The sequence below is a fragment of the Silurus aristotelis genome (genome assembly GCF_946808225.1).
Source record: "Silurus aristotelis genome assembly, chromosome: 6".
NCBI classification, from domain to species: Eukaryota; Metazoa; Chordata; class Actinopteri; order Siluriformes; family Siluridae; genus Silurus; species Silurus aristotelis.
Genome location: NC_139579.1, coordinates 25,256,772 through 25,277,602, shown reverse-complemented (window position 1 = coordinate 25,277,602; position 20,831 = coordinate 25,256,772). Strand labels below are relative to the sequence as shown.

The 20,831-nt window shown below is 40.2% G+C and overlaps 2 protein-coding genes across 2 annotated transcripts in view; one reads left to right on the top strand and one right to left on the bottom strand.

Annotated features, from left to right (window-relative positions):
• Positions 1 to 18,796, bottom strand: part of trappc12 (trafficking protein particle complex subunit 12) — a 34,424-nt gene extending 15,628 nt beyond the window's left edge. Inside the window, exons 1-4 of the mRNA XM_083543926.1 lie at positions 18,681 to 18,796; positions 16,634 to 17,854; positions 14,724 to 14,840; positions 1,714 to 1,827 (exon numbers count right to left, since the gene is read on the bottom strand). Of these exons, the coding sequence (XP_083400052.1) occupies positions 1,714 to 1,827; positions 14,724 to 14,840; positions 16,634 to 17,845 (1,443 nt within the window). The 5' untranslated portion in view covers positions 17,846 to 17,854; positions 18,681 to 18,796. The remainder of the gene's footprint in view (positions 1 to 1,713; positions 1,828 to 14,723; positions 14,841 to 16,633; positions 17,855 to 18,680) is intronic.
• Positions 18,797 to 18,926: 130 nt separating this feature from the next.
• Positions 18,927 to 20,831, top strand: part of eipr1 (EARP complex and GARP complex interacting protein 1) — a 41,072-nt gene continuing 39,167 nt past the window's right edge. The window contains exons 1-2 of the mRNA XM_083543978.1: positions 18,927 to 19,145; positions 20,649 to 20,732. Coding sequence (XP_083400104.1) covers positions 19,104 to 19,145; positions 20,649 to 20,732 — 126 coding nt within the window. The 5' untranslated portion in view covers positions 18,927 to 19,103. The remainder of the gene's footprint in view (positions 19,146 to 20,648; positions 20,733 to 20,831) is intronic.

Sequence of the window (20,831 nt, the reverse complement as noted above, 5' to 3'; positions counted from 1 at the left end):
AGTCTTTAAAGATCCAATATTAGAAACAACAAACAGACATGGTGCATCAAAGTTAGACGTATCTTAAGACTTAATTGAACCCATTATGCTAATGTGTTTTCTGTAGCCTATAGGGCTAGAACTTTCATAATGAAAGTCACTGGCTTTCCATTATCACAGAGAGAGTCAGCAGAGTGGAACGTATGTGTGCCACTGGAGGTCAGACATCAGAGAGGTGGAATGCTTTGATATAGCTGACAAGGCAGGCAATGTGTGTGTGTGTGTGTGTGTGTGTGTGTGTGTGTGTGTGTGTGTGCAGAGAGCCAGAGTAGAGATATGTTGTTACTCATCTTAATATTAAAAATTCAACATCAGATACCAGAATTAAAACACTATACTAATTCACAAAAAATATTCACTTCAAGTTTCTCCCCAATTTAATGAATTCCCACCCACAGTCAGATCACAGACACCAGGAGTTCTTACTAAGGGTACAACTCAACAACTTTCTCGATACAGGGCTTTCAAGTTCGGTACATTGCAATCCGAATGCAATGCTTTTTATGTGCTAACATAGTTAAAATCTGAGTTCCCTCAGGAACGTATCAAGTTTAGTCTCCGCCTCGCACTTTAGGCACATTTTCTGTACTGCTATTAAACTTGAAAACATACAAAACAATGCCAGGGGCATGCAAAAAACTAAATAGAGTTAGTGCAGTGTCACTGTGGCTACTCACTTCTTACCGGAAATACTATTTTTTGTGTGCTGAAATACAATTTGTTATTGCACATGCTTGAAATCGTGGGCATGTCCGTGTTTAAGACTGTCACTTGATACGGATTCATTAGCGTTTTATGTCCAGCTTTAATAACTTCTTTTAAAAGGAGAAAATCCTGACAATTCAGTATATGGAAGGAGTAAATGAATGAAGAATGGAAGGAATTAATTTGTTACAGTATGCTGCAATAAGATCATATCTTTAGAAAATTAAATATTAAATGCAAACACACACACACACACACACACACACACACACACACACACACACACACACACACACACACACACACACACACACTACCCAAATGGGGTCTAATAAATGTAAACTATTTCATTTTCTATTTATTTAATCGATTTCATTTGTGTCAATTAAATACACAATGTAATCAATATAATAAAATGTGTATTGCTCTGATTTGAATCATTCTCTTTTATTTTTTCAAAATTGTATTTTTAGAAAATATAATTTTATGTATTATTTAAACCAAGCAGAATATATAAACTGTCGATGTTCACAAATGTTAATTATAATAAACTGCGTTAATAAAAAACGACAAACTAGTTTGTGTTTTACATTTCTTCCGAACAGAACCGTGAAATCTGCATTTCTTTATTTATTTATACGTTATTAAAACATGTATTATGAATGATGAGTAATGCTTTTAAACAAGTTAGTCAGGCCACAGATGGTAGTGCTAGTGTTGGGATTTGAGCTTTGAATTTCTTGTCTAATGCACAACTTAAATTCTGAAATATGTAATCTGTTCACACGCACGCACGCACGCACGCACGCACGCGCGCGCAAAACACTATCATTCAGCTTCTATTTTCCCTCCGGTTTCAGTAACAAACTGGCACTGTAGTAAGTGATTATTTCACAGGGTCTCCAATCTGGCTGTAGTACATGTTATGCTGCACCTGAATATCACAGGGAGCTGAAGTGTTGTGCTCACCTGCAGCGTGTCGGTGGTGTTTGTGCTCGGCTGGCCGCTCTTGCCGTAGCCTTGGCCGTGAGCAGTCAGTAGTCTGCCAGTTAAGTCGACGGCTGCCCGCCAGTTCTTTGTGCCCTGGTTAACAAGACGGGACAGAAAATGAAGCCATGATTAGAAAGGAGAGGGTGAGCACACTTAAAAGGGTTGGACAAATACTGTTCCTATGAGATAATGCACAGGCTTTACTAGATCACTGCCATCCAGCATCAACAGTATGGAAATGAAACAACCTACTTCTATTATATTTCCAGTTTCCCAGACTACACTCTTTCCTCTGTCTGCTTTTACTGTCTCCCTTCTATTTTTTTGCTTATTCTTTTCCCATCTCAAGTATATTCTCCCTGCATCCCTCTGAGCCCTGAGATTTGTGTCCTGCTCAGCTTCTCCCTGTGCCTCCTCCTCTAACGCGTCTCTCTGGTTCTCTCCACAGCCCCGGTGCCTTTAAATCTTCATTAGGGTGGGAAATGAAGCTGAAAACGACTGGCAGGGAAATGGGCGAAAGCAGCTGCAGTCTCTGAGACAGAACATAAAAAAGTCAAGGCAAGTGGAAATGGGGGTCCATTATGATGTACTGCAAATTCGGGGGTTGCAAGGCACTTGCAAAATAGATCAAAATATAACGTTTGATTTTGCACTTTGCGTCGAAAGGACACAAATTCGATAGCGTTGTACGCTGTATTAAAATGCACACACAGACCTGACTGGATGTGCAGAAAAGAATACACAATAGACAGATTTCCCATCCTGCTAGAGCATTTCTGCAGTTCGCAGGCGTGCAGTGGTTTATATAGGGACTAATATAATCAGCAGTGGACAAAACCAAATGAGTGGCCTGGTAGCACTGTACAAACAGATTCCTTGGCCAGGCTATTCGTTTTTTATTCATAATTGCCTGGTGGACATGTAGCTTAATCAACCCACAAAAAATAAAAAAATAAAACGCTATTTCTTACGGACTTGCAAAACAAAAGGCTTAATTTGGGGGTAAACGTTATAGGCTCCAGTGTTGGACCATACTAAAAAAAAAAAAAAAAAAGCACGCTCTTCTCATTCCCTTGCTCACCGCCTGCTGCACTACAAGATGTGATCTGGCTGAGTATAGCATGGTTTAACTATTAATCAACAACATGTTGACTTTTGGTTTACTTCTAAAATAATACAGAACAGATAAGCAATTCAGCAAAATGTAATCCATAATAATAACCTGGCCAAGTCACACAGAAGAACAGGGTTTAGTGATCTGTTAACCTGATCATATCCACTATATACTGGTCTAAAAGAGCAAAATAACAAGGCCGGTGCAAATCGTTTGGGGCTTCCAGATACATAGAGAGAAAGAATCTGGGGGAGGAGGGGAAAAAAAAAAGAAGCAAGGAATAAAGAACAACACAAAGGCTATGCTTTTCATCAGGAAGACATGAGGAGGGAGTGCAGCAAACAAACACAGCAGCCTTGATGTGTTTCTCTGTAGGCTTGTGTGCTCACACTCCCTCTCGAGAGAGGTGGATTGCAGGTGCTCGGAGTTTAGCCATGCTGTAATTGAAACACTCTTCACATTCTGTATTAGGTACTCTCAACCCTTAGGCACACTCAACCTGCTCTGGATTAGTCTTATTATTATGGGCTCTTCACACAAAGTGGCTTTAAATTGACAGAGTAGTTCATGTTTTTACTTTGACCACATTAGAAATGGAAATTTTATATTTATACAGTATTGTCTGGAGATATGGGGGGAAAAAACATTTACATTTTGGGTAAAATATTCATGCCCAAGCCACCACACATTTGCAATATATAATCCATTCATATGCCTGGTCATTTGTAAAGTATGGGGCAAATTCAGTTCATAATATAATGCATATCATCTGTCTGCATTTTTAGCAACATGAAAAACCATCCATTTTTCCTAAGGCTCCCAATTGGAACAACAGACAAAGTGTTTGTCCTATCATCAGGAGATGAAACAGCCATCTGTGGCCTTGAGCAAAAAGCAACCAAATTGGCCAGGCTCTATAGGAAGGAGGGATGGCATCTTTGTCAATCTGTTCCCTTGCCAATCACATGTTCTTACTGTTTTTAATGTAATGTTCTTTATGGAGTCCTATGTGTGGATCTGCATATGTCTTAGTTAGTTCTGTGTTGTCTCGTGCAGCTCAATGTTCAATGTTTTTTTCACTTTGCAGTCTGCAAACTTTATATGGTTGAAATGACAAAAAAAAACTTCTGTATGCAGAAAAGGACAGATAGTGGTTTCTTTCAAAAATGTTATGAAGCTTTAACTACTGGCAACATGAACATAAGATGGCAAACGTAAGGCTGAAGCGATTCCTCGGATGACTCGAGTAATTTTAATACAAGTGAGCAAATGATTTGCCTCGATGCTTCGTTTAGTTCATTTAACTACACACAGAGCACTGTTTCCCCACGGACCATTATTACTGATGCACCACCCAGTAAACTCTGGACAGGTAAACACATAAGATGCTGCAGAATGAAAAACAAAGTAACGGGAAGAAAACAGCGCGGGGCGAGGAGAAGATTCAGAAGAAACGACATTTTCAAAATTTGGGATTATAAACTAAAACAAAGAAAACACAGAACAGTGCGTTTACCTTTTTGAATAGTTTTTTATTCATATATTTGTATTTGCATTTTGATGTAATATGGCAATTAAACGCACTAAAGGAATTTCGTTTTCACATTTACAGTATTTATTTATTCATTTATTTATTTATTTATTTATTGTTTTATAAATTTGCACTCTTGCACACTGTTGTTTCACGTTGTCATTATGGGGTATTGTTTGTAGAATTTTGAAGAATATAATAAATTAAATCCATTTTGGAATAAGGCTGTATCATAACAAAATGTAGAAAAAGTGAAGCGCTGTGAATACTTTCTGGCTGCACTGTATTCTTATATGCAATTTCAGCAATAAAAATTATACTTTTCTAAAAAGGAAACAAATTGTCTTATTTTCTTTTGTACATTAAATATTGTTAAAAAAGAAAAAAGTACTTGATTACTCGATTAATCGATGTGGTGAATACTCTATCACTAAAATAAACGATATCTGCAGCCCTAGTCATAAGGCTTCACTATACTTATGCCTATGTTACCATACAGGATTCTTTTAGATCAGCAATACATCTCGAAATCATTTAAACTGAATTGCACAGTACAGGATGTTCAACCATGGTTTTCCATATTTCACATAACTGTCTAAAGCAGATTGTTGATATAAAAGCTTTTTCCACCTACAAAGTTTACAGATTGATCAGAGCTAGCTGATTAAATCTCAATACAAAGTATTGTCGTTTCTCCCAAAAATGAATTTCTGTTTCGTTAAATCCAGTGTACCCTGCAGCATCTGCAACACCAACTCACATCCACCTGCTAAATTCTTAGTAGAAAAAACGTGACTCTCCGATGCCCAAGTGCAATTCACACTGCCCTCATCTGAACCTGCACTTCATTGTTCTGCTTCTGAGATTAAGGATGTCTGCACTCCCTGATACAAAAGAGTAGAGGAGATGACTGTGCTGTTAGGAGGAGAAAGAAAAAAAAAACAAAACAGCCTTTTCCCCCCTCAATGCAGGCTATTAAGAGGGAGTCAGGAACATTACAATGAAACATCAGGCTCCTCTGCAAATGAAGCTGAGCAGCGGATAAAAACAGGTGATTTTGTTAAATAGTGCGTCTCCTTTATTGAACGCAAACATAAAGAAACTGATAAATGTACACTGCTACCATCCTTCAGAAAGAACAGCAGATTAAAAGTGTACCCCCCCCCCCCATGCACTCAAAACATGAACCAATTACTGGTTAAAATAAAAACATAATAAATGCAATAATAAAATAATATATGCAGCATTAAAATGATAAGGAAATTAAAGCGTTTATACCATTAAAATCTATATTTTTGTACATATTTGCTTAATTTAGAGCGACTTACAACCGAGCAGTTAAGAGTTAAGGGCCTTGCCCAAGGGCCCATCAGTGGCAGCTTGTTGGTGCTGGGATTTGAACTTTGAACCTTAACCACTAAGCTACCACCTCCCCATCGTACATCACATCAACCTCATAAGTTTATGAATTCGTTAATCTGAAACTTTTTTGAAGGTCTTTAAAGCTGACCTGGGAAAAAAAAAAAAACAGGAGCTGGGAACTTTTTTTAGGAGGCAGGAAGCAAAATGGGAAAACCTGGAGGAACTTCCTACATACGTTGGAAGAATATGAGAATGATCACATTGACAATCACCTTAACTCAGGATTGAGATGGGGACTTAGAGCAGCAACACCACCATTGTACAACCGGATGAGTTAGGTTTAGAAAAGAAATAGCGGAAAAAAAAAGCTCAGTATTTTGAGCAAAACAACCCGACCCAAACAAGCTTTTACTCATAACCTTCTGATAATTACAGGTTATATCCTGTCAAAAAGAAACACTGAGCACAGTGCAGAAGGTCCTCGCACAGCGCACACTTTCCAGTAAACACAGTATTGTTGGACTGTGGTCTGGATGCAGACCGACAAGTGATTCTGCAGACTGAACCAAGTAGCAGTGAAGATAAAGGTATGAATAAAAACCCTGATGACACTAGAATTCAAACCATGAGCAATGGCAGCTTCTGTAGCAAAGCCTTTGTTGTGGCTTATACATTTACATACAGCTGTGTAAATTATTGAGCAGAGTGCACCTCATCACAACAGAGACTCGCTTTTTTTTTCAGAGACCTGTATATTTATTTTTCCACATTACATTCAAAACGCATGACTTGACTGTTGAATATGTGGCAGGGCTCAGATAGGAAGATGATGAGTAATCATAAATGAAGCATTAAAAGTAGAGGTTGCCATTAAATCACGCTAGTTGTTAATCTGTACCTTTGTAAGCAGGGAATTTTATGTAAAGGGGTCTTCGTAAAATTACGGCATTACAGCATTATTGTAGGGAGAGTAGACAAATTTTAAGAAACCCAAGGTGAGGCATGATTTTGGGAATTAAATTTCTTTTTAACAACACTGGCTTCTTCTCTATCACAGCAATCCTCTTCATATTCGTACTTACTTGCTTGCTTCTTTCTGGCACCATGCTGAGACACACTAGTGACAATTACAGGAGCCCTATCGCAGGCCTAACACACACACACACACACACACACACACACACACACACACACACACACACACACTGCAGAATGAGTCACCCATAGAAGCTCTGCTGCAGTCAGACTGGTCTCTTCTGCCTCTGGGAAGAGAATCCACAATCTCCACATGCACCAGAACAAACACGAGCAACCAGACATGTGGAACTGTCATTCTGGATTCACACATCAGCTCCTAGCAAAGACTGCTTTGCAAGGGAAAAAAAAAAACATCTATTTATATATACACTGTGTGCTTATATAAGTGCGTCATTGGCACAGAGGAGTGTAGGAGGCTTCACAGTTAGAGAGGCTGAAACCGTAAAAAGTGAAAGAAAGCAAGAGAGCGAGCGAAAGCGAGAGAGCGAGCGAGAAAAAGAGAGAGAGAGAGAGAGAGAGAGAGAGAGAGAGAGAGAGAGAGAGAGAGAGAGAGAGAGAGAGACATCTTATTTTTTCCTCATTTTTTGGCATTAGCTGGAACCCAGTCACTTCTTTAAGGATGTTCCTAATGATCATTAAATCAAATTTGTTAAACAAAACATTTTAAACTGGATGTCAGATCTTAGAATTTAATTGCTGGATTATGAATTTGATTGCTCACATTTACATTCACATTTATGCATTTGGCAGATGCTGAAAGAGTGACTTTCAATCCTCTAATTTCTACAACTGAGCAGTTTTATATATATATATATATATATATATATATATATATATATATATATATATATATATATATATATATATATATATATATATATATATATATATATATAACCCAGCCATTAGGGGGGCACAAGCCAGTGTACTCTTAGTGCCGGTCCCAAGCCCGGGTAAATGGGGAGGGTTGCGTTAGGAAGGGCATCCAGCGTTAAACATGTGCCAAATCAAATATGCGGATCACAAATGAGAATTTCATACCGGATCGGTCGAGGCCCGGGTTAACAACGACCGCCACAGGTATCGTTAGCCGACAGGGTACCGGTGGAAATTGGGCTACTGTTGGCCGAAGGAGGAGAAGGAGAGGAGGAAGACGTCTACAGAGACGGCAGGAAAAGGAGCAGTGTAGGAGAGTAGAGGTTCGGGTTGGTACTTTAAATGTTGGTACTATGACGGGTAAAGGGAGAGAGGTAGCTGATATGATGGAGAGGAGAAAGGTAGATGTGTTGTGTGTTCAGGAGACCAAGTGGAACGGGAGTAAGGCCAGGAACATTGGAGGTGGGTTTAAACTGTTTTATCATGGTGTGGATGGGAAGAGAAATGGTGTAGGGGTGATTCTGAAGGAAGCGTACAGTAAGAGTGTAGTGGAGGTGAAGAGAGTTTCTGATAGGGTGATGATCGTGAAGGTGGAAGTTGAAGGGATGATGATAAATGTCATCAGTGCCTATGCTCCACAAGTTGGCTGTGAGATGGAGGAGAAAGAAAGATTCTGGAGTGAATTAGATGAAGTGGTAGATGGTGTACCTAGGAAAGAACGATTGGTGATTGGGGCAGACTTTAATGGGCATGTAGGTGAAGGGAACAGAGGTGATGAGGAGGTGATGGGTAGGTATGGTTTTAAGGAGAGGAATGTGGAAGGGCAGATGGTGGTAGATTTTGCTAAAAGGATGGAAATGGCAGTGGTGAACACTTATTTTAAGAAGAAGGAGGATCATAGGGTGACGTATAAGAGTGGAGGAAGGTGCACACAGGTGGATTATCTTCTGTGTAGGAGATGCAACCTGAAGGAGATTGGAGACTGTAAGGTGTTGGCGGGGGACAGTGTAGCTAGACAGCATCGGATGGTGGTCTGTAGGATGGTTTTGGAGGCGAAGAAGAAGAGGAGGAAAGTAAGGTTTGAAAGAAGAATAAGATGGTGGAAACTGAAGGAGGAAGAGTGTAGTGTGAGGTTCAGGGAAGAGGTCAGACAGGGGCTCGGTGGTGGTGAAGAGGTGCCGGATGATTGGGCAACTACTGCAGGAGTGATGAGGGAGGCAGCTAGAAAAGTACTTGGTGTAACATCTGGAAATAGAAAGCAAGACAAGGAGACGTGGTGGTGGAATGAGGAAGTGCAGGAGAGCATTAGGGGAAAGAGGTTGGCAAAACAGAAGTGGGATCGACAGAGTGATGAGAAAAGTAGGCAGGAGTACAAGGAGATGCGGCAGCAGGTTAAAAGGGATGTGGCGAAAGCCAAGGAAAAGGCATATGAGGAACTGTATAAGAGGTTGGACACTAAGGAAGGAGAAAAGGATTTATACCGATTGGCCAAGCAGAGGGACCGAGCTGGGAAGGATGTACTGCAAGTTAGAGCAATAAAGGATGGAGAGGGAAATGTGTTGACTAGTGAGGAGAGTGTGTTGAGAAGATGGAGGGAATATTTTGAGCAGCTGATGAATGAGGAAAATCAGAGAGAGAGAAGGTTGGAGGATGTGGAGTTGGTGAAGCAGGATGTAGATAGGATTAGTAAGGAGGAAGTGAGAGCAGCGATTAAGAGGATGAAGAATGGAAAGTCGGTTGGACCAGATGACATACCGGTAGAAGCGTTGAGATGTTTAGGAGAGATGGCAGTGGAGTTTTTAACCAGATTGTTTAACAGGATTCTGGAAGGGGAGAGGATGCCTGAGGAATGGAGAAGGAGTGTGCTGGTACCGATCTTTAAGCATAGGGGAGATGTGCAGACCTGCAGTAACTACAGGGGAATTAAGTTGATCAGTCACACCATGAAGTTATGGGAAAGAGTAGTGGAAGCCAGGTTGAGAGAAGAGGTGACCATCTGTGAGCAACAGTATGGTTTCATGCCGAGGAAGAGCACCACAGATGCCTTATTTGCTTTAAGGATGTTGATGGAGAAGTATAGAGAAGGACAGAAGGAGCTGCATTGTGTATTTGTGGATTTAGAGAAAGCATACGACAGGGTGCCGAGAGAGGAGTTGTGGTATTGTATGAGGAAGTCAGGTGTGTCAGAGAAGTATGTGAGGGTGGTGCAGGACATGTATGAGGACAGTGTGACGGCAGTAAAGTGTGCAGTAGGTACGACAGACTGGTTCAGGGTGAAGGTTGGACTGCATCAAGGATCGGCCCTGAGCCCTTTCCTGTTTGCAGTGGTGATGGACAGGTTGACGGACGAGGTCAGACAGGAGTCTCCCTGGACTATGATGTTTGCAGATGATATTGTGATTTGTGGTGAGAGTAGAGAGCAGGTTGAGAAGAGCCTGGAGAGGTGGAGATATGCGCTGGAGAGAAGGGGAATGAAAGTCAGTAGGAGTAAGACAGAGTACATGTGTGTGAATGAGAGGGAGGGCAGTGGAGTGATGCGGTTGCAGGGAGAAGAGGTGGAGAAGGTGGAGGAGTTCAGGTACCTGGGGTCAACAGTGCAAAGTAATGGAGAGTGTGTTAGGGAAGTAAAGAAAAGAGTGCAGGCAGGGTGGAGTGGGTGGAGAAGAGTGACAGGAGTGATTTGTGATAGAAGAGTATCTGCAAGAATAAAAGGGAAAGTTTATAGGACTGTGGTGAGACCTGCGATGTTGTATGGATTAGAGACAGTGGCATTGAGTAAAAGACAGGAGGTGGAGCTGGAGGTAGCAGAGCTGAAGATGTTAAGGTTTTCATTGGGAGTGACGACGATGGACAAGATTAGAAATGAGTTTATTAGAGGGACAGCACATGTAGGATGTTTTGGTGACAAGGTGAGGGAGGCGAGATTGAGATGGTTTGGACATGTGCAGAGAAGGGACATGAATTATATTGGTAGAAAAATGCTGAAGATGGAGCCACCAGGTAGGAGGAAAAGAGGAAGGCCAAGGAGGAGGTTCATGGATGTGGTGAGGGAAGACATGCAGGTAGTTGGTGTAAAAGAGGCAGATATAGAGGACAGGGTGGTATGGAGACGGATGATCCGCTGTGGCGACCCCTAATGGGAGCAGCCGAAAGAAGAAGAAGAAGAAGATATATATATATATATATATATATATATATATATATATATATATATATATATATATATATATATATATTATATATAATATATTGCGATTGAGTAATCACAACTTACTTGCAAATTTTTATGCAAATGTACCTTAAATTAATAATCAACATAGGCATGGACAAAAATGAATGCTTTTATTATTACTTTTATTTTTTTTATTACGCGTTTATTATTAGTGAAACCGTGCTCAACAAAAAGCAGGAATACAAAATATACTTGTAAATGTTTTAAAGAAATTAGGGTGTTTAAAAATAGATAAATCATAAGGACACCAAACGGAACTTTTGCTATATTTCTACACGTACGGTTTTAATTGCCGTATGTGTGCATCATGGCGGATTTTGGTGACCGTTCTGAGACTTGGCGCATCAGTAAAACAAATGTTTAGTCATTGAAAAATAGTTTTCAGTGGAGGTTTTATTTTTTATATCTGAGTAAAGAAAGGATGTTTTGAATAAATGTGTGTTGCATTAGATGTTTTAATTTTCTCTCATATATTTATTTATTGTTTATTAAAATTGTCAAACAGAAATGTGCGCTGTATTAATCACGCATTTAAAAAAATTTGTGTCGTTAAAAAGAATTATTTGCATTATAATGTATAGATGGTGAAGCAGGAAGGGGATAGGATTAGTAAGGAGGAAGTGAGAGTAGAAGCATGGAAATGTTTCGGAGAGATGGCAGTGGAGTTTTCTACCAGGGTGTTCAACAAGATTTTTGAAGGTGAGAGGATGCCTGAGGAATGGAGAAGGAGTGTGCTGGTACCGAGAGAGGAGTTGTGGTACTGTTTGAGGAAGTCAGGTGTGTCTAAGAAGTATTTGAGGGTGGTGTAGGACATGTATGAATACAGTGTGACAGCAGTGAAGTGTGCAGTAGGAATGACAGACCGGTTCAAGGTGGAGGTTGGACTGCATCAAGGATCAACTCTATACCCTTTCCGGTTTGCAGTGGTGATGGTTGACGGACGAGGTCAGACAGGAGTCCGGACTATGATGTTTGCGGATGATATTGTGAGTTGTAGTGAGAGTAGGGAGCAGGTTGAGAAGAACTGGAGAAGTGGAGGTATATGCTGGAGAGAAGGGGAATGAAAGTCAGTAAGACTAAGACAGAGTACATGTGTGTAAATGAGAGGGAGGACAGTGGAGTGGCGCGATTGGAGGTGGAGAAGGTGAAGGAGTTTAGGTACCTGGGTCAACAGTACAAATGGAGAATGTGTTAGACAAGTGAAGAAAAGAGTGCAGGCAGGGTGGAGTGGTGGAGAAGAGTTACAGGAGGGATTTGTAATAGAAGGGTATCTGCAAGAGTGAAAAGGAAAGTTTATAACACTGTGGTAAGACCAGTGATGTTGTATGGTTTCATACAACAGAGTCAGTAGTATTGACTAAAAGACAGGAGGAGGAGCTTAAGGTAGCAGAGCAGAAGATAGTGAGATTTTCATAGGGAGTGATGAGGATGGACAGGATTAGAAACAAATTTAGTAAGAAAGACTGCTAGCGGGCTACAGAGTTCAGTTGTCTTAGTGTTAGAACACAATTCTTTTTTCTGGGTTTTGGTCTTTTAAAGTCCAAATTTTAACTCTTGTCTTACAGCTTTTTATCTGTGTCGCTGGACATTGAGACAGAGGCTCTGCTCTGCCTTCCTCTCGTGACCCGGCGCTTGTGCACGCGCCCACTGGCCAATAACACACACACACACACACACACACACACACACACACACACACACACACACACACACACACACACACACACACACACACACACACACACACACACACACACACACACACACACTTATTCCATTGCACCACAGGCCTCCTCACCCTTGTGACTGAATGTGCAGAAATGTCTACAGACACACTTCAAAATCTAGTGGAACATCTTCCGAGAAGTGTCGAGGGTATTATAACAGCAAAAGTGGACTAAATGTTGAATGGGATGTTCAAAAAGCACATACAAATTATGATCAGGTGTCGACAAACCTTTTCGGTATAATGTACATATAAACCTTTAGAACTGTAAAAAATCCCACAATAGCAATGGTTAGCCCTGCTTCTTTGAACTGACTGTACAGTTATGCATAATTTATATCCCAGGAGTAAAATAGCAGAAACAACTGTTCTGTTTCGCAGAAAGCCTATGTGCTGACTTACAGCACACCTAAAAGAAGGTGGGAACCATTTTAGAGTTTAATTGCAATTCATTTATTATGCAGAGGTAACCTGAATCAAAAACGCTCTACAGTTAGGCTCTGGAAAAACACAAAACATTATTTGTGCATATGAACAGTTTATTGCTCTTAACCCATTTGCAATGTTTAACTGTTTCAGCAGTTTAAAAGTAAACATGTTCTGCAATATCTTGGTTAAAGCAAATAACAAAAATAAGTATCCCAATAGCAATGGTTTGAGCTGAGCCTTTAAAAAGGGGGATAGCTGGGGATTAACTCAAACTGCCCCACTGGGGATGCTGGAGGGAGCGGCACATCAGCAGAAGCAGCTCTTTACTAACTCGCTAACCCTGAATCTTTCTCCCACACACACACACACAAACACTGGACACAGTATTTTGTGCATGTTTGTGTGTTGTTCAAGGGCATGGGCACAGTGGGGAAGGCTGAACAGTTCTGACCTGCTCGTGTGTGTCTGACAGTTTTGCTTGAAAGCAGCTCAGTGATGCAGTGAGATAAACCCCTTAGGCTACAGATGGGAATACAACCTCTCTCTCTCTCTCCCTCTCTCTCCCTCTCACACAGACACACACATACATATATACCTCGTCAGAAAAAAACCACACTTCCCCAGGCAATATATATGCACACAGTCTTGATTTTTGTTCACAGAACCAGCTTCTCCCTATATGATTCGTGTGTTATTGGTGGGGGCGGCACCGATGCCACCTGGCACACCGATATAGGAGCTTTAGCATTCGGACAGCCTTGAACGGTAGTCTAACATTAAAACAGACACATAATTTTGTCTGGTGTTAACAAGCCCACAAAACATATTTAACAGAATTCAAGAATATAAATAACTTTACTTACATATTTAGAATATAATGGTGTTTATCAGACCAAGCAGTAGATCGAATCCCAAATGGTTCTCCAAAATGTTTTCAAACCATTGCTTTCTAGGGTTGCTTTCCAAGCAAACAAGGGCCTTTTAGCTGTTCTCTTATGTTGCGTCAATTCTAATGTGAACGCAGTGTAATCTGCCACAATGGCATTAGTGAGGTCAAGGCCTGAAGTTGGTGATATGCTGGGTGTAGAAGTCTGGGGTGATAATCCTAAAGGCTGTGCCAATGTCTTCATGAAGCTTCCTGTACTCAGGAACATTGTCATGCTGGAACAGATTTTGGTCTCCTAGTTACAGAGAAACTGGAATGCTACAGCACACAATGATGTGTTCATTCCCAGGTTTGTAGGGGAGAAAAAAGGTGTCACAAACCTTTGGCGAAACAGTGTAGGCCAAGTGTATAGTAACTAAATCAAGATCAAATCTAGCAACTATCTAGATCAGATAGTTGCTTAAATACCTTCCAAAACATTTTCCCTGATCACTGAAGTAACTACATTTGCAGAGATAAATTGGATCTTTTATTATCCCAGGGTTCTTCACATCCTGTTTGTGCCACTGACTTTCTTTTATCTCCTCCTCAATAAACTCCAGGGCAAATTTATGTTTCTCATCACTTCCAGGAAGTGTTTTTTTCTTCCATCTCTACCAAATGCCAATAGCTCTCATTTTTATCAATACTACTGTGCTCCACAATTTACAGGCTAGTTATAGACACAGGGATGGCAGTGATTTAAAAAAAAAAATGTTTATCCTTTTCAAAACAGGGACAGAAAGGATGACTCACAATCAGCTGCTTTAGACCAAAGAAGTTCTGCTCCACCGAGTTAGCGTTGAGAACTTGCCTCTTCGCCGCTGCCTGGTCTCCAAGGAAACGCAGCATCAGGTCCTTCACTGCATCACCCTGAAACATGCTGAGTGTGAGTTTTACATATAAAAGTATTAAAGTTTGCACATTAATCAATGGTCATGGATCCCTGCACACTTTCATGACATCATGGAACAGAAAACGATTTTGTTAAATAGCAAAAAATTGGGATAAACGGTTTACAATAATTAACAGTAAACCAATTTAATTAACAACAAATGAATACATAATGTTACTAGATTGCTTCGTAACACATTAATGGTGAATTCTCTATTCTGATTGGTCAGAGGACACTGATCAATGTTATAACAGCAGCTCTGAATAGTCCCTGTTCAAATGAATCCGGACTTTCTAACACATTACGGTTTCTATATTACTTGTAGAATGGAGGATCCTCCTCATAATTTGAGTCTAATAATGAGCAGATCATAAAAAGGTGTGTAACTGTTGCCATGGTGAAGCCATTTTTTCTGGTAGATACTGAACATATTTGGAAGGAGTCTCCAGTCTTTTCACATAAATCTGTTCTGCCATGGGAAAGTATACAGAATAAAGGCATGGAATGGCTTCTGTACTTGGTTTGTTACCAATTTTTTTTTATTTATTTTTTTTTTTTTTGGGGGGGGGGGGGGATGCAGAGAATGACTGTTTATAGTTTCAATATAAAATGCTTCATGAACAATTAATGTAATTGAAAATGAATAAAAAATACAACATGTAATTGTTCGCAAATTGCAAAAGAAAAGGAAAATAACTGTTTGTAATGCAAAATACATCGGGCTGCACTGTACGTGTACTGAATGCAATTCTTTTTACATGGGGAAACACTTAAAATCTGAGTTCCCTGTTAAGTAACAGACCTTTTGTCTCTGCCTCGCACTTTGAGCACAGTGTCAATGATTATTATTATTTTTTTTTTAATTATTATTATTATTAAACTTGAAAACATACAAAATAATTCCAGGGGTATAAAAATAAACGACAGTTAGTGCAGTGTAACTGTGGCTACGATTTGCCGCAACTCTTTTTGCGCAAGCACAAAAATCGCTCCACTTCCTGCCATCACCAACGTTTTAAGTCCAGCTTCAAGAATTTTTCTTAAAAGGAGAGAATCCTGACAATTCCACATATAGAAGAAGTGAATGAAGGATGGAAGGAATGAAGAGATTTGTTACAGTTAACAGCATGTAAAAAATGATAAATGTAAAAAACAAACACACACACACACACACACACACACACACACACACACACACACACACACACACACACATCTGTATTATGTACATCTGGGGTCTAACAAATGTAAAGTATTTAATTACATTTTTCCATTTATTAAATTTTATTTAATCAATTTAATATATGCCAATTTAAACGATTACTCAATTGAATCAATATAATAAAAAGCGTATTGCATTAATTAGATTTATTCTATTTTTATATATTTAATTTTTTTAAAAATTTTTTGATGTTAATTTATATATTATTTATCCAAGCACGCATTTTATTTTAAATGGTTTTGAAAAATGTAAACTGATGTTCACTAATGTTAATATTAATAATAATAATAATAATAAACCGCGTTAATAAAAAACAACAAGCGATTTTAGGTTTTGCGTTTCCTCCCCCTAACTGCACTGAAATTTAACTGAATCGTGACTTAAAATCTGAGGTATGAACCGAACCGTGCATTTTGTGTACCGTTACACCCCTTATTCTAACTGTTTATTATTGTACTGGGCAGCTTAGTGCAATATAAGTTAGTTTACTGGAATTAAATAATATGGTCCTTTGTCCAACCCTCAATCTTCCCCACTCAAGGCACTGACCTGCAAATTGTCAAACTTGAGTCCAGGCATAGACAGCCTCTCCCTATCTACGTGCACCGGGTTGACCTGCTGAGTGGCCACAGAGATCAGCACTCTCCTGGTCTCCTCAGTGGGAAGCCAGGCGTCGTATCGTCTATCCACTTCGCTCATTCTCAGAGCGCTTGCAAACGGATCATCGCTGCCTGAGAACACCGCTTGAAGCTTAGAAATGGTCACAACAGGATCTGCAGGGCCCTGGACAGGCCTCGGTGTGCTCACGTTAAGAGCAGGACTGAAGAAAGTGCCTCCGTCCGGTAGAAGGCTGCTTGAGCCTGAGGAAAGCTGGCGCTCAGGAGGGGCTGGGGACTTTGCCGTCTCTGCGTTCGGGTTGCTAACCGAAATGAACGATGAGGACGTCGTGAAAGAGTCGAAGAAATCCGAGGCAGGATTAACTGTGCCGTTATCGGTGAAGAATTTACTGAGGCTGGGGCTGGGCTGAGACACCAGAGGTGCTAGTTTATTGGGAGTTTCATTATGGCCAGTTGTAAAGCTTGGCGATTTCACCAAAGTCGGCTGAAACCCGTCAGGTACCAGGGATTGTGCTTTGTTCTGCATGCCTTGGCTGAATATAGTGCACACGGGAATGGGCTCATCCTTAATCACATGCTTGGCTACTTCAAGCTCGGTTTCCTCAGCTTTCGGGCTGCTTAGAGCAGGTGCTGGGTCTGTAACCACCTCCTTCACACTGTCCATATCACTGTCCTCTGTTTTCTCTTTTTCAACTAAAGTTAGAGATACTTCTGATTCCACAGCATCATCAGGAGAGGCCTGTTCAATTCCAGCCTCTGTCTCGTCCTCTTTGGCTTCAAACACTTTGCCTTCCTCAGGCTCTTTGTAGTTAAGGGACTCCTTGTCATCTTTTTGCTCCAACAGAGTGTCAATCGGGACATCTTCCTCCTCGCTGTTGGGCGAATCGGAGATCATGACGCTCTCCAACATCTGATCATTCAGCTTATCTGTGACGCTCCCAGACGCAGCGCTGTCTTCCTGCGGGGAGAGGAACGCTTCTACATCCAGGTCAATGCTTTCCTCTTGGAAGAGGGCATCTGTCACGTTGGCAAGGCTGGTCATCGCAGTGTCGTCTGAAGGAGCAAGGACTAAAGATTTGTCTCTCTCTAATCCGGCTATATCTAGAGTCGAAGGCCTTTGAGCTGCATCCTCACCACTGTCCATGGCACTCGCCTGAAATTCAAACACAGTGGGAAACACGATCAGCGTGTTACAGACGTGTGACATGACAGCAGTATAATATTACTACGGTTTAATCTTTACAGGTCCTACAAGTGCGTTAGTGGAATTTTCAGTTTATTGTGTTCCAATATGTATAACATCCTTCCTTATACAGTCATTATATACTTCCTTATACATGTCATCAAGATCACTACTGCAGCCTCTCAATTTACAATTTCAATGTAAAAGGGAAACTTGTGGATTATGATCTTTTATAAACATTTATTTAAATCACAATTATATTGGAATTCTATTATTTACACAACCAGGCAACACGTACATGTACCAAGCAGGGCTGCATCTCGTTCTACAAACACATAGTTCATTCAATAAGTGCCTACAATGTTCACTTTCATAAAGAAATCAGAATGGACTCTTCTAAAAGGATATTGGGGATGGAACCGAGCTAGGCGACCGGTACATAGCTAAGTAGCTAGCTGTGACAGGTCTCCAGGTCGGCTGTATAACAAATATCATTATATAAAACACGAAGGTCACTGGGTAGGCTGTACAATAGCATTATGTCATTCCCTACCCTGTGCACTTTCCACAGGATATTAGAACAGACCCATTTGCAATTCGCTCCTAGAAGCAGGCTAAATAGCCGGCTAGCCAGGTAATAGCGACGCTTCTCTTTAATTTTTTTGTCATAAAAGCGTATTTTAATCGGTCGAAAATGAAACCAGGGCTACTGAATTAATCAATTTTAGCGCAGAGAAACCTGTTTAAACGTTCGCCATAGTCTGCAACGTAACAACACCGGAACCAAAACTCTCACCTTCTCGTCTAGCCGCCGCTACCCGGGATCCGAACATAGTGCGCATGCGCTGGTCCGTCCCGCAGGCAACGGCAAGTTTGACATGCGCACGCGCCGAGTAGACAGGATTGAAAAGCTGTACGGCATTCTATAAGGGTCAAACTATATTACCGGGAGGTGTTGGTATTCTGGAAGGATTTACGAAGCGCGAAGTGAAAACATTACGTTTAAAGGGCAGGGAGTTACGCAAACTATTCCTGCGCTGTAGACTTACCGGGTTATCACAACGCGGAAATCAAGGGCAAGGCAGGTTTATCAGGAATCGGCTTTAATCAGCTTTAAATTGAGTTGTTGAGAATATTATATGATCTGAAAGCAGTTTAAGGAGCAAACTTTAATCAAACTGCCGCGTGGTGCTGATGTAAAATAAGAGCTTTTGGGAACATGGAGGATGACGCGCCTGTTATATATGGCCTGGAGTTCCAGGTATTGCATTATTTTATACCTGGTTTCTTTCGTTTGCATTGAATCAGCTTTCTTTTTAAGATCACGACGCATGCCTTTCATGCATACCACTACATTAGGAATTGCGCGTGCTGTTTGAATTAAATTGCCTTACATGATTATATTATAATACATGTAAGTCATGACGTTAGTTAGTTTGGTCTTCATGTTTATGTCACTGTCATTCATATAACAAAGTTGCACCTACAGGGGTTTACTATTCTTTAATAGTGTTGATATTGTGAGATGTTTGTTGTAAGTTATGAGCCTTTTCATTCATTTCATTTCAATGATTCATTGATTTGACTCCAAATACTCCAAAGGACAAATCTACCGAATTATGTTCAATGTTCATGTGGCTTTTACACCTCAAATAAAGCCTGAATTCATTTAAAGATTGTTCACATTACAAAATCCCAACCAAAACTAGAGAAAAGCAAGTCTTATCTGAAGGGGTTTGTGAGTTTGTCATTCTACAGGTCAAATTTGAACTTAAATGTACACTGATCAGGTGTAACTTTTTGGCCACTAATCAGGCATAACATTATGACCACCTGCCTAATATTTTGTTGGTTTCCCTTTTGCTGCCAAAACAGTCCGGATCTGTTGAGTATTAATTTCTTTAGCAATTTGAGCTTCAGGATCTCGTCTGTTGGACCGGACCACACTGTTCAGCCTTCACTCCCCGCGTGCATCAATGAGTCTTGGCCTCCCATGGCTCTGTCGTCAGTTCACCACTGTTCCTTCCTTGGACCACTTTTGATAGATACTGACCATTGCAGAGCAGGAACCCCTCCACAAGAGCTGCAGTTTTGGAGATGCTCTGACCCAGTCGTGTAGCCATCACAATTTTGGTCCTTGTCAAATTCGTGCAAATCCTTACGCTTGAACATTATTTCTGCTTCTAACACACAAACTTTGAGGACAAAATGTTCACTTGCTGCCTAATAAATCCCACCCACTAACAGGTGCCATGATAAAGAGATAATCAGTATTATTCACTCACCAGTTACAATGTTATTATGCCATAATGTTATGCCTGGTTAGTGTATATGTTGTTATATATTTTAGAATATAAAGAGTTTTTATATTGGGGATATGAACACTTATGAGAAACTTGTGCTCATAATGAGAGGCTGTATACACATGTGCATGTTTTTTTCACAACGGTCCGCAAGCTAATGGTCAGCATCTTTAATTGGAAAATCTATAATCATTTAGAACACCATAAGATGATTACCTTTTATATACATAGACTATGTCTGGTGTCTTTATTGTTATTGCATATTGCTATTTATTTGCTACTTATTATTATTTATTTGCTATTTATTAGTGCATTAAATGATGTTGTCCCAAAGCAGCTTTACAGAAATAAAGAGGTTATCTTGATAAAGATGTTGTCTTTCTATTTAATGGAAGTATAGTGCCATTAAATAGACAAATATCAATTAATCGATGCTCTTGTTTTCTCTTGTTGGGGTTTAGTGCCGCGCTTTGACTGCTCAGACAGCTGAAACCGATGCTATAAGATTTCTAGTGGGCACACAGTCATTCAAATTTGATAATCAGGTGAGTAATTAAATTGAATTGTGTATATAAATATAAATATATGAATGCTATACATTTAATTTTGGTTGATCACATTAACAACGTGCTCTAATTTATCAC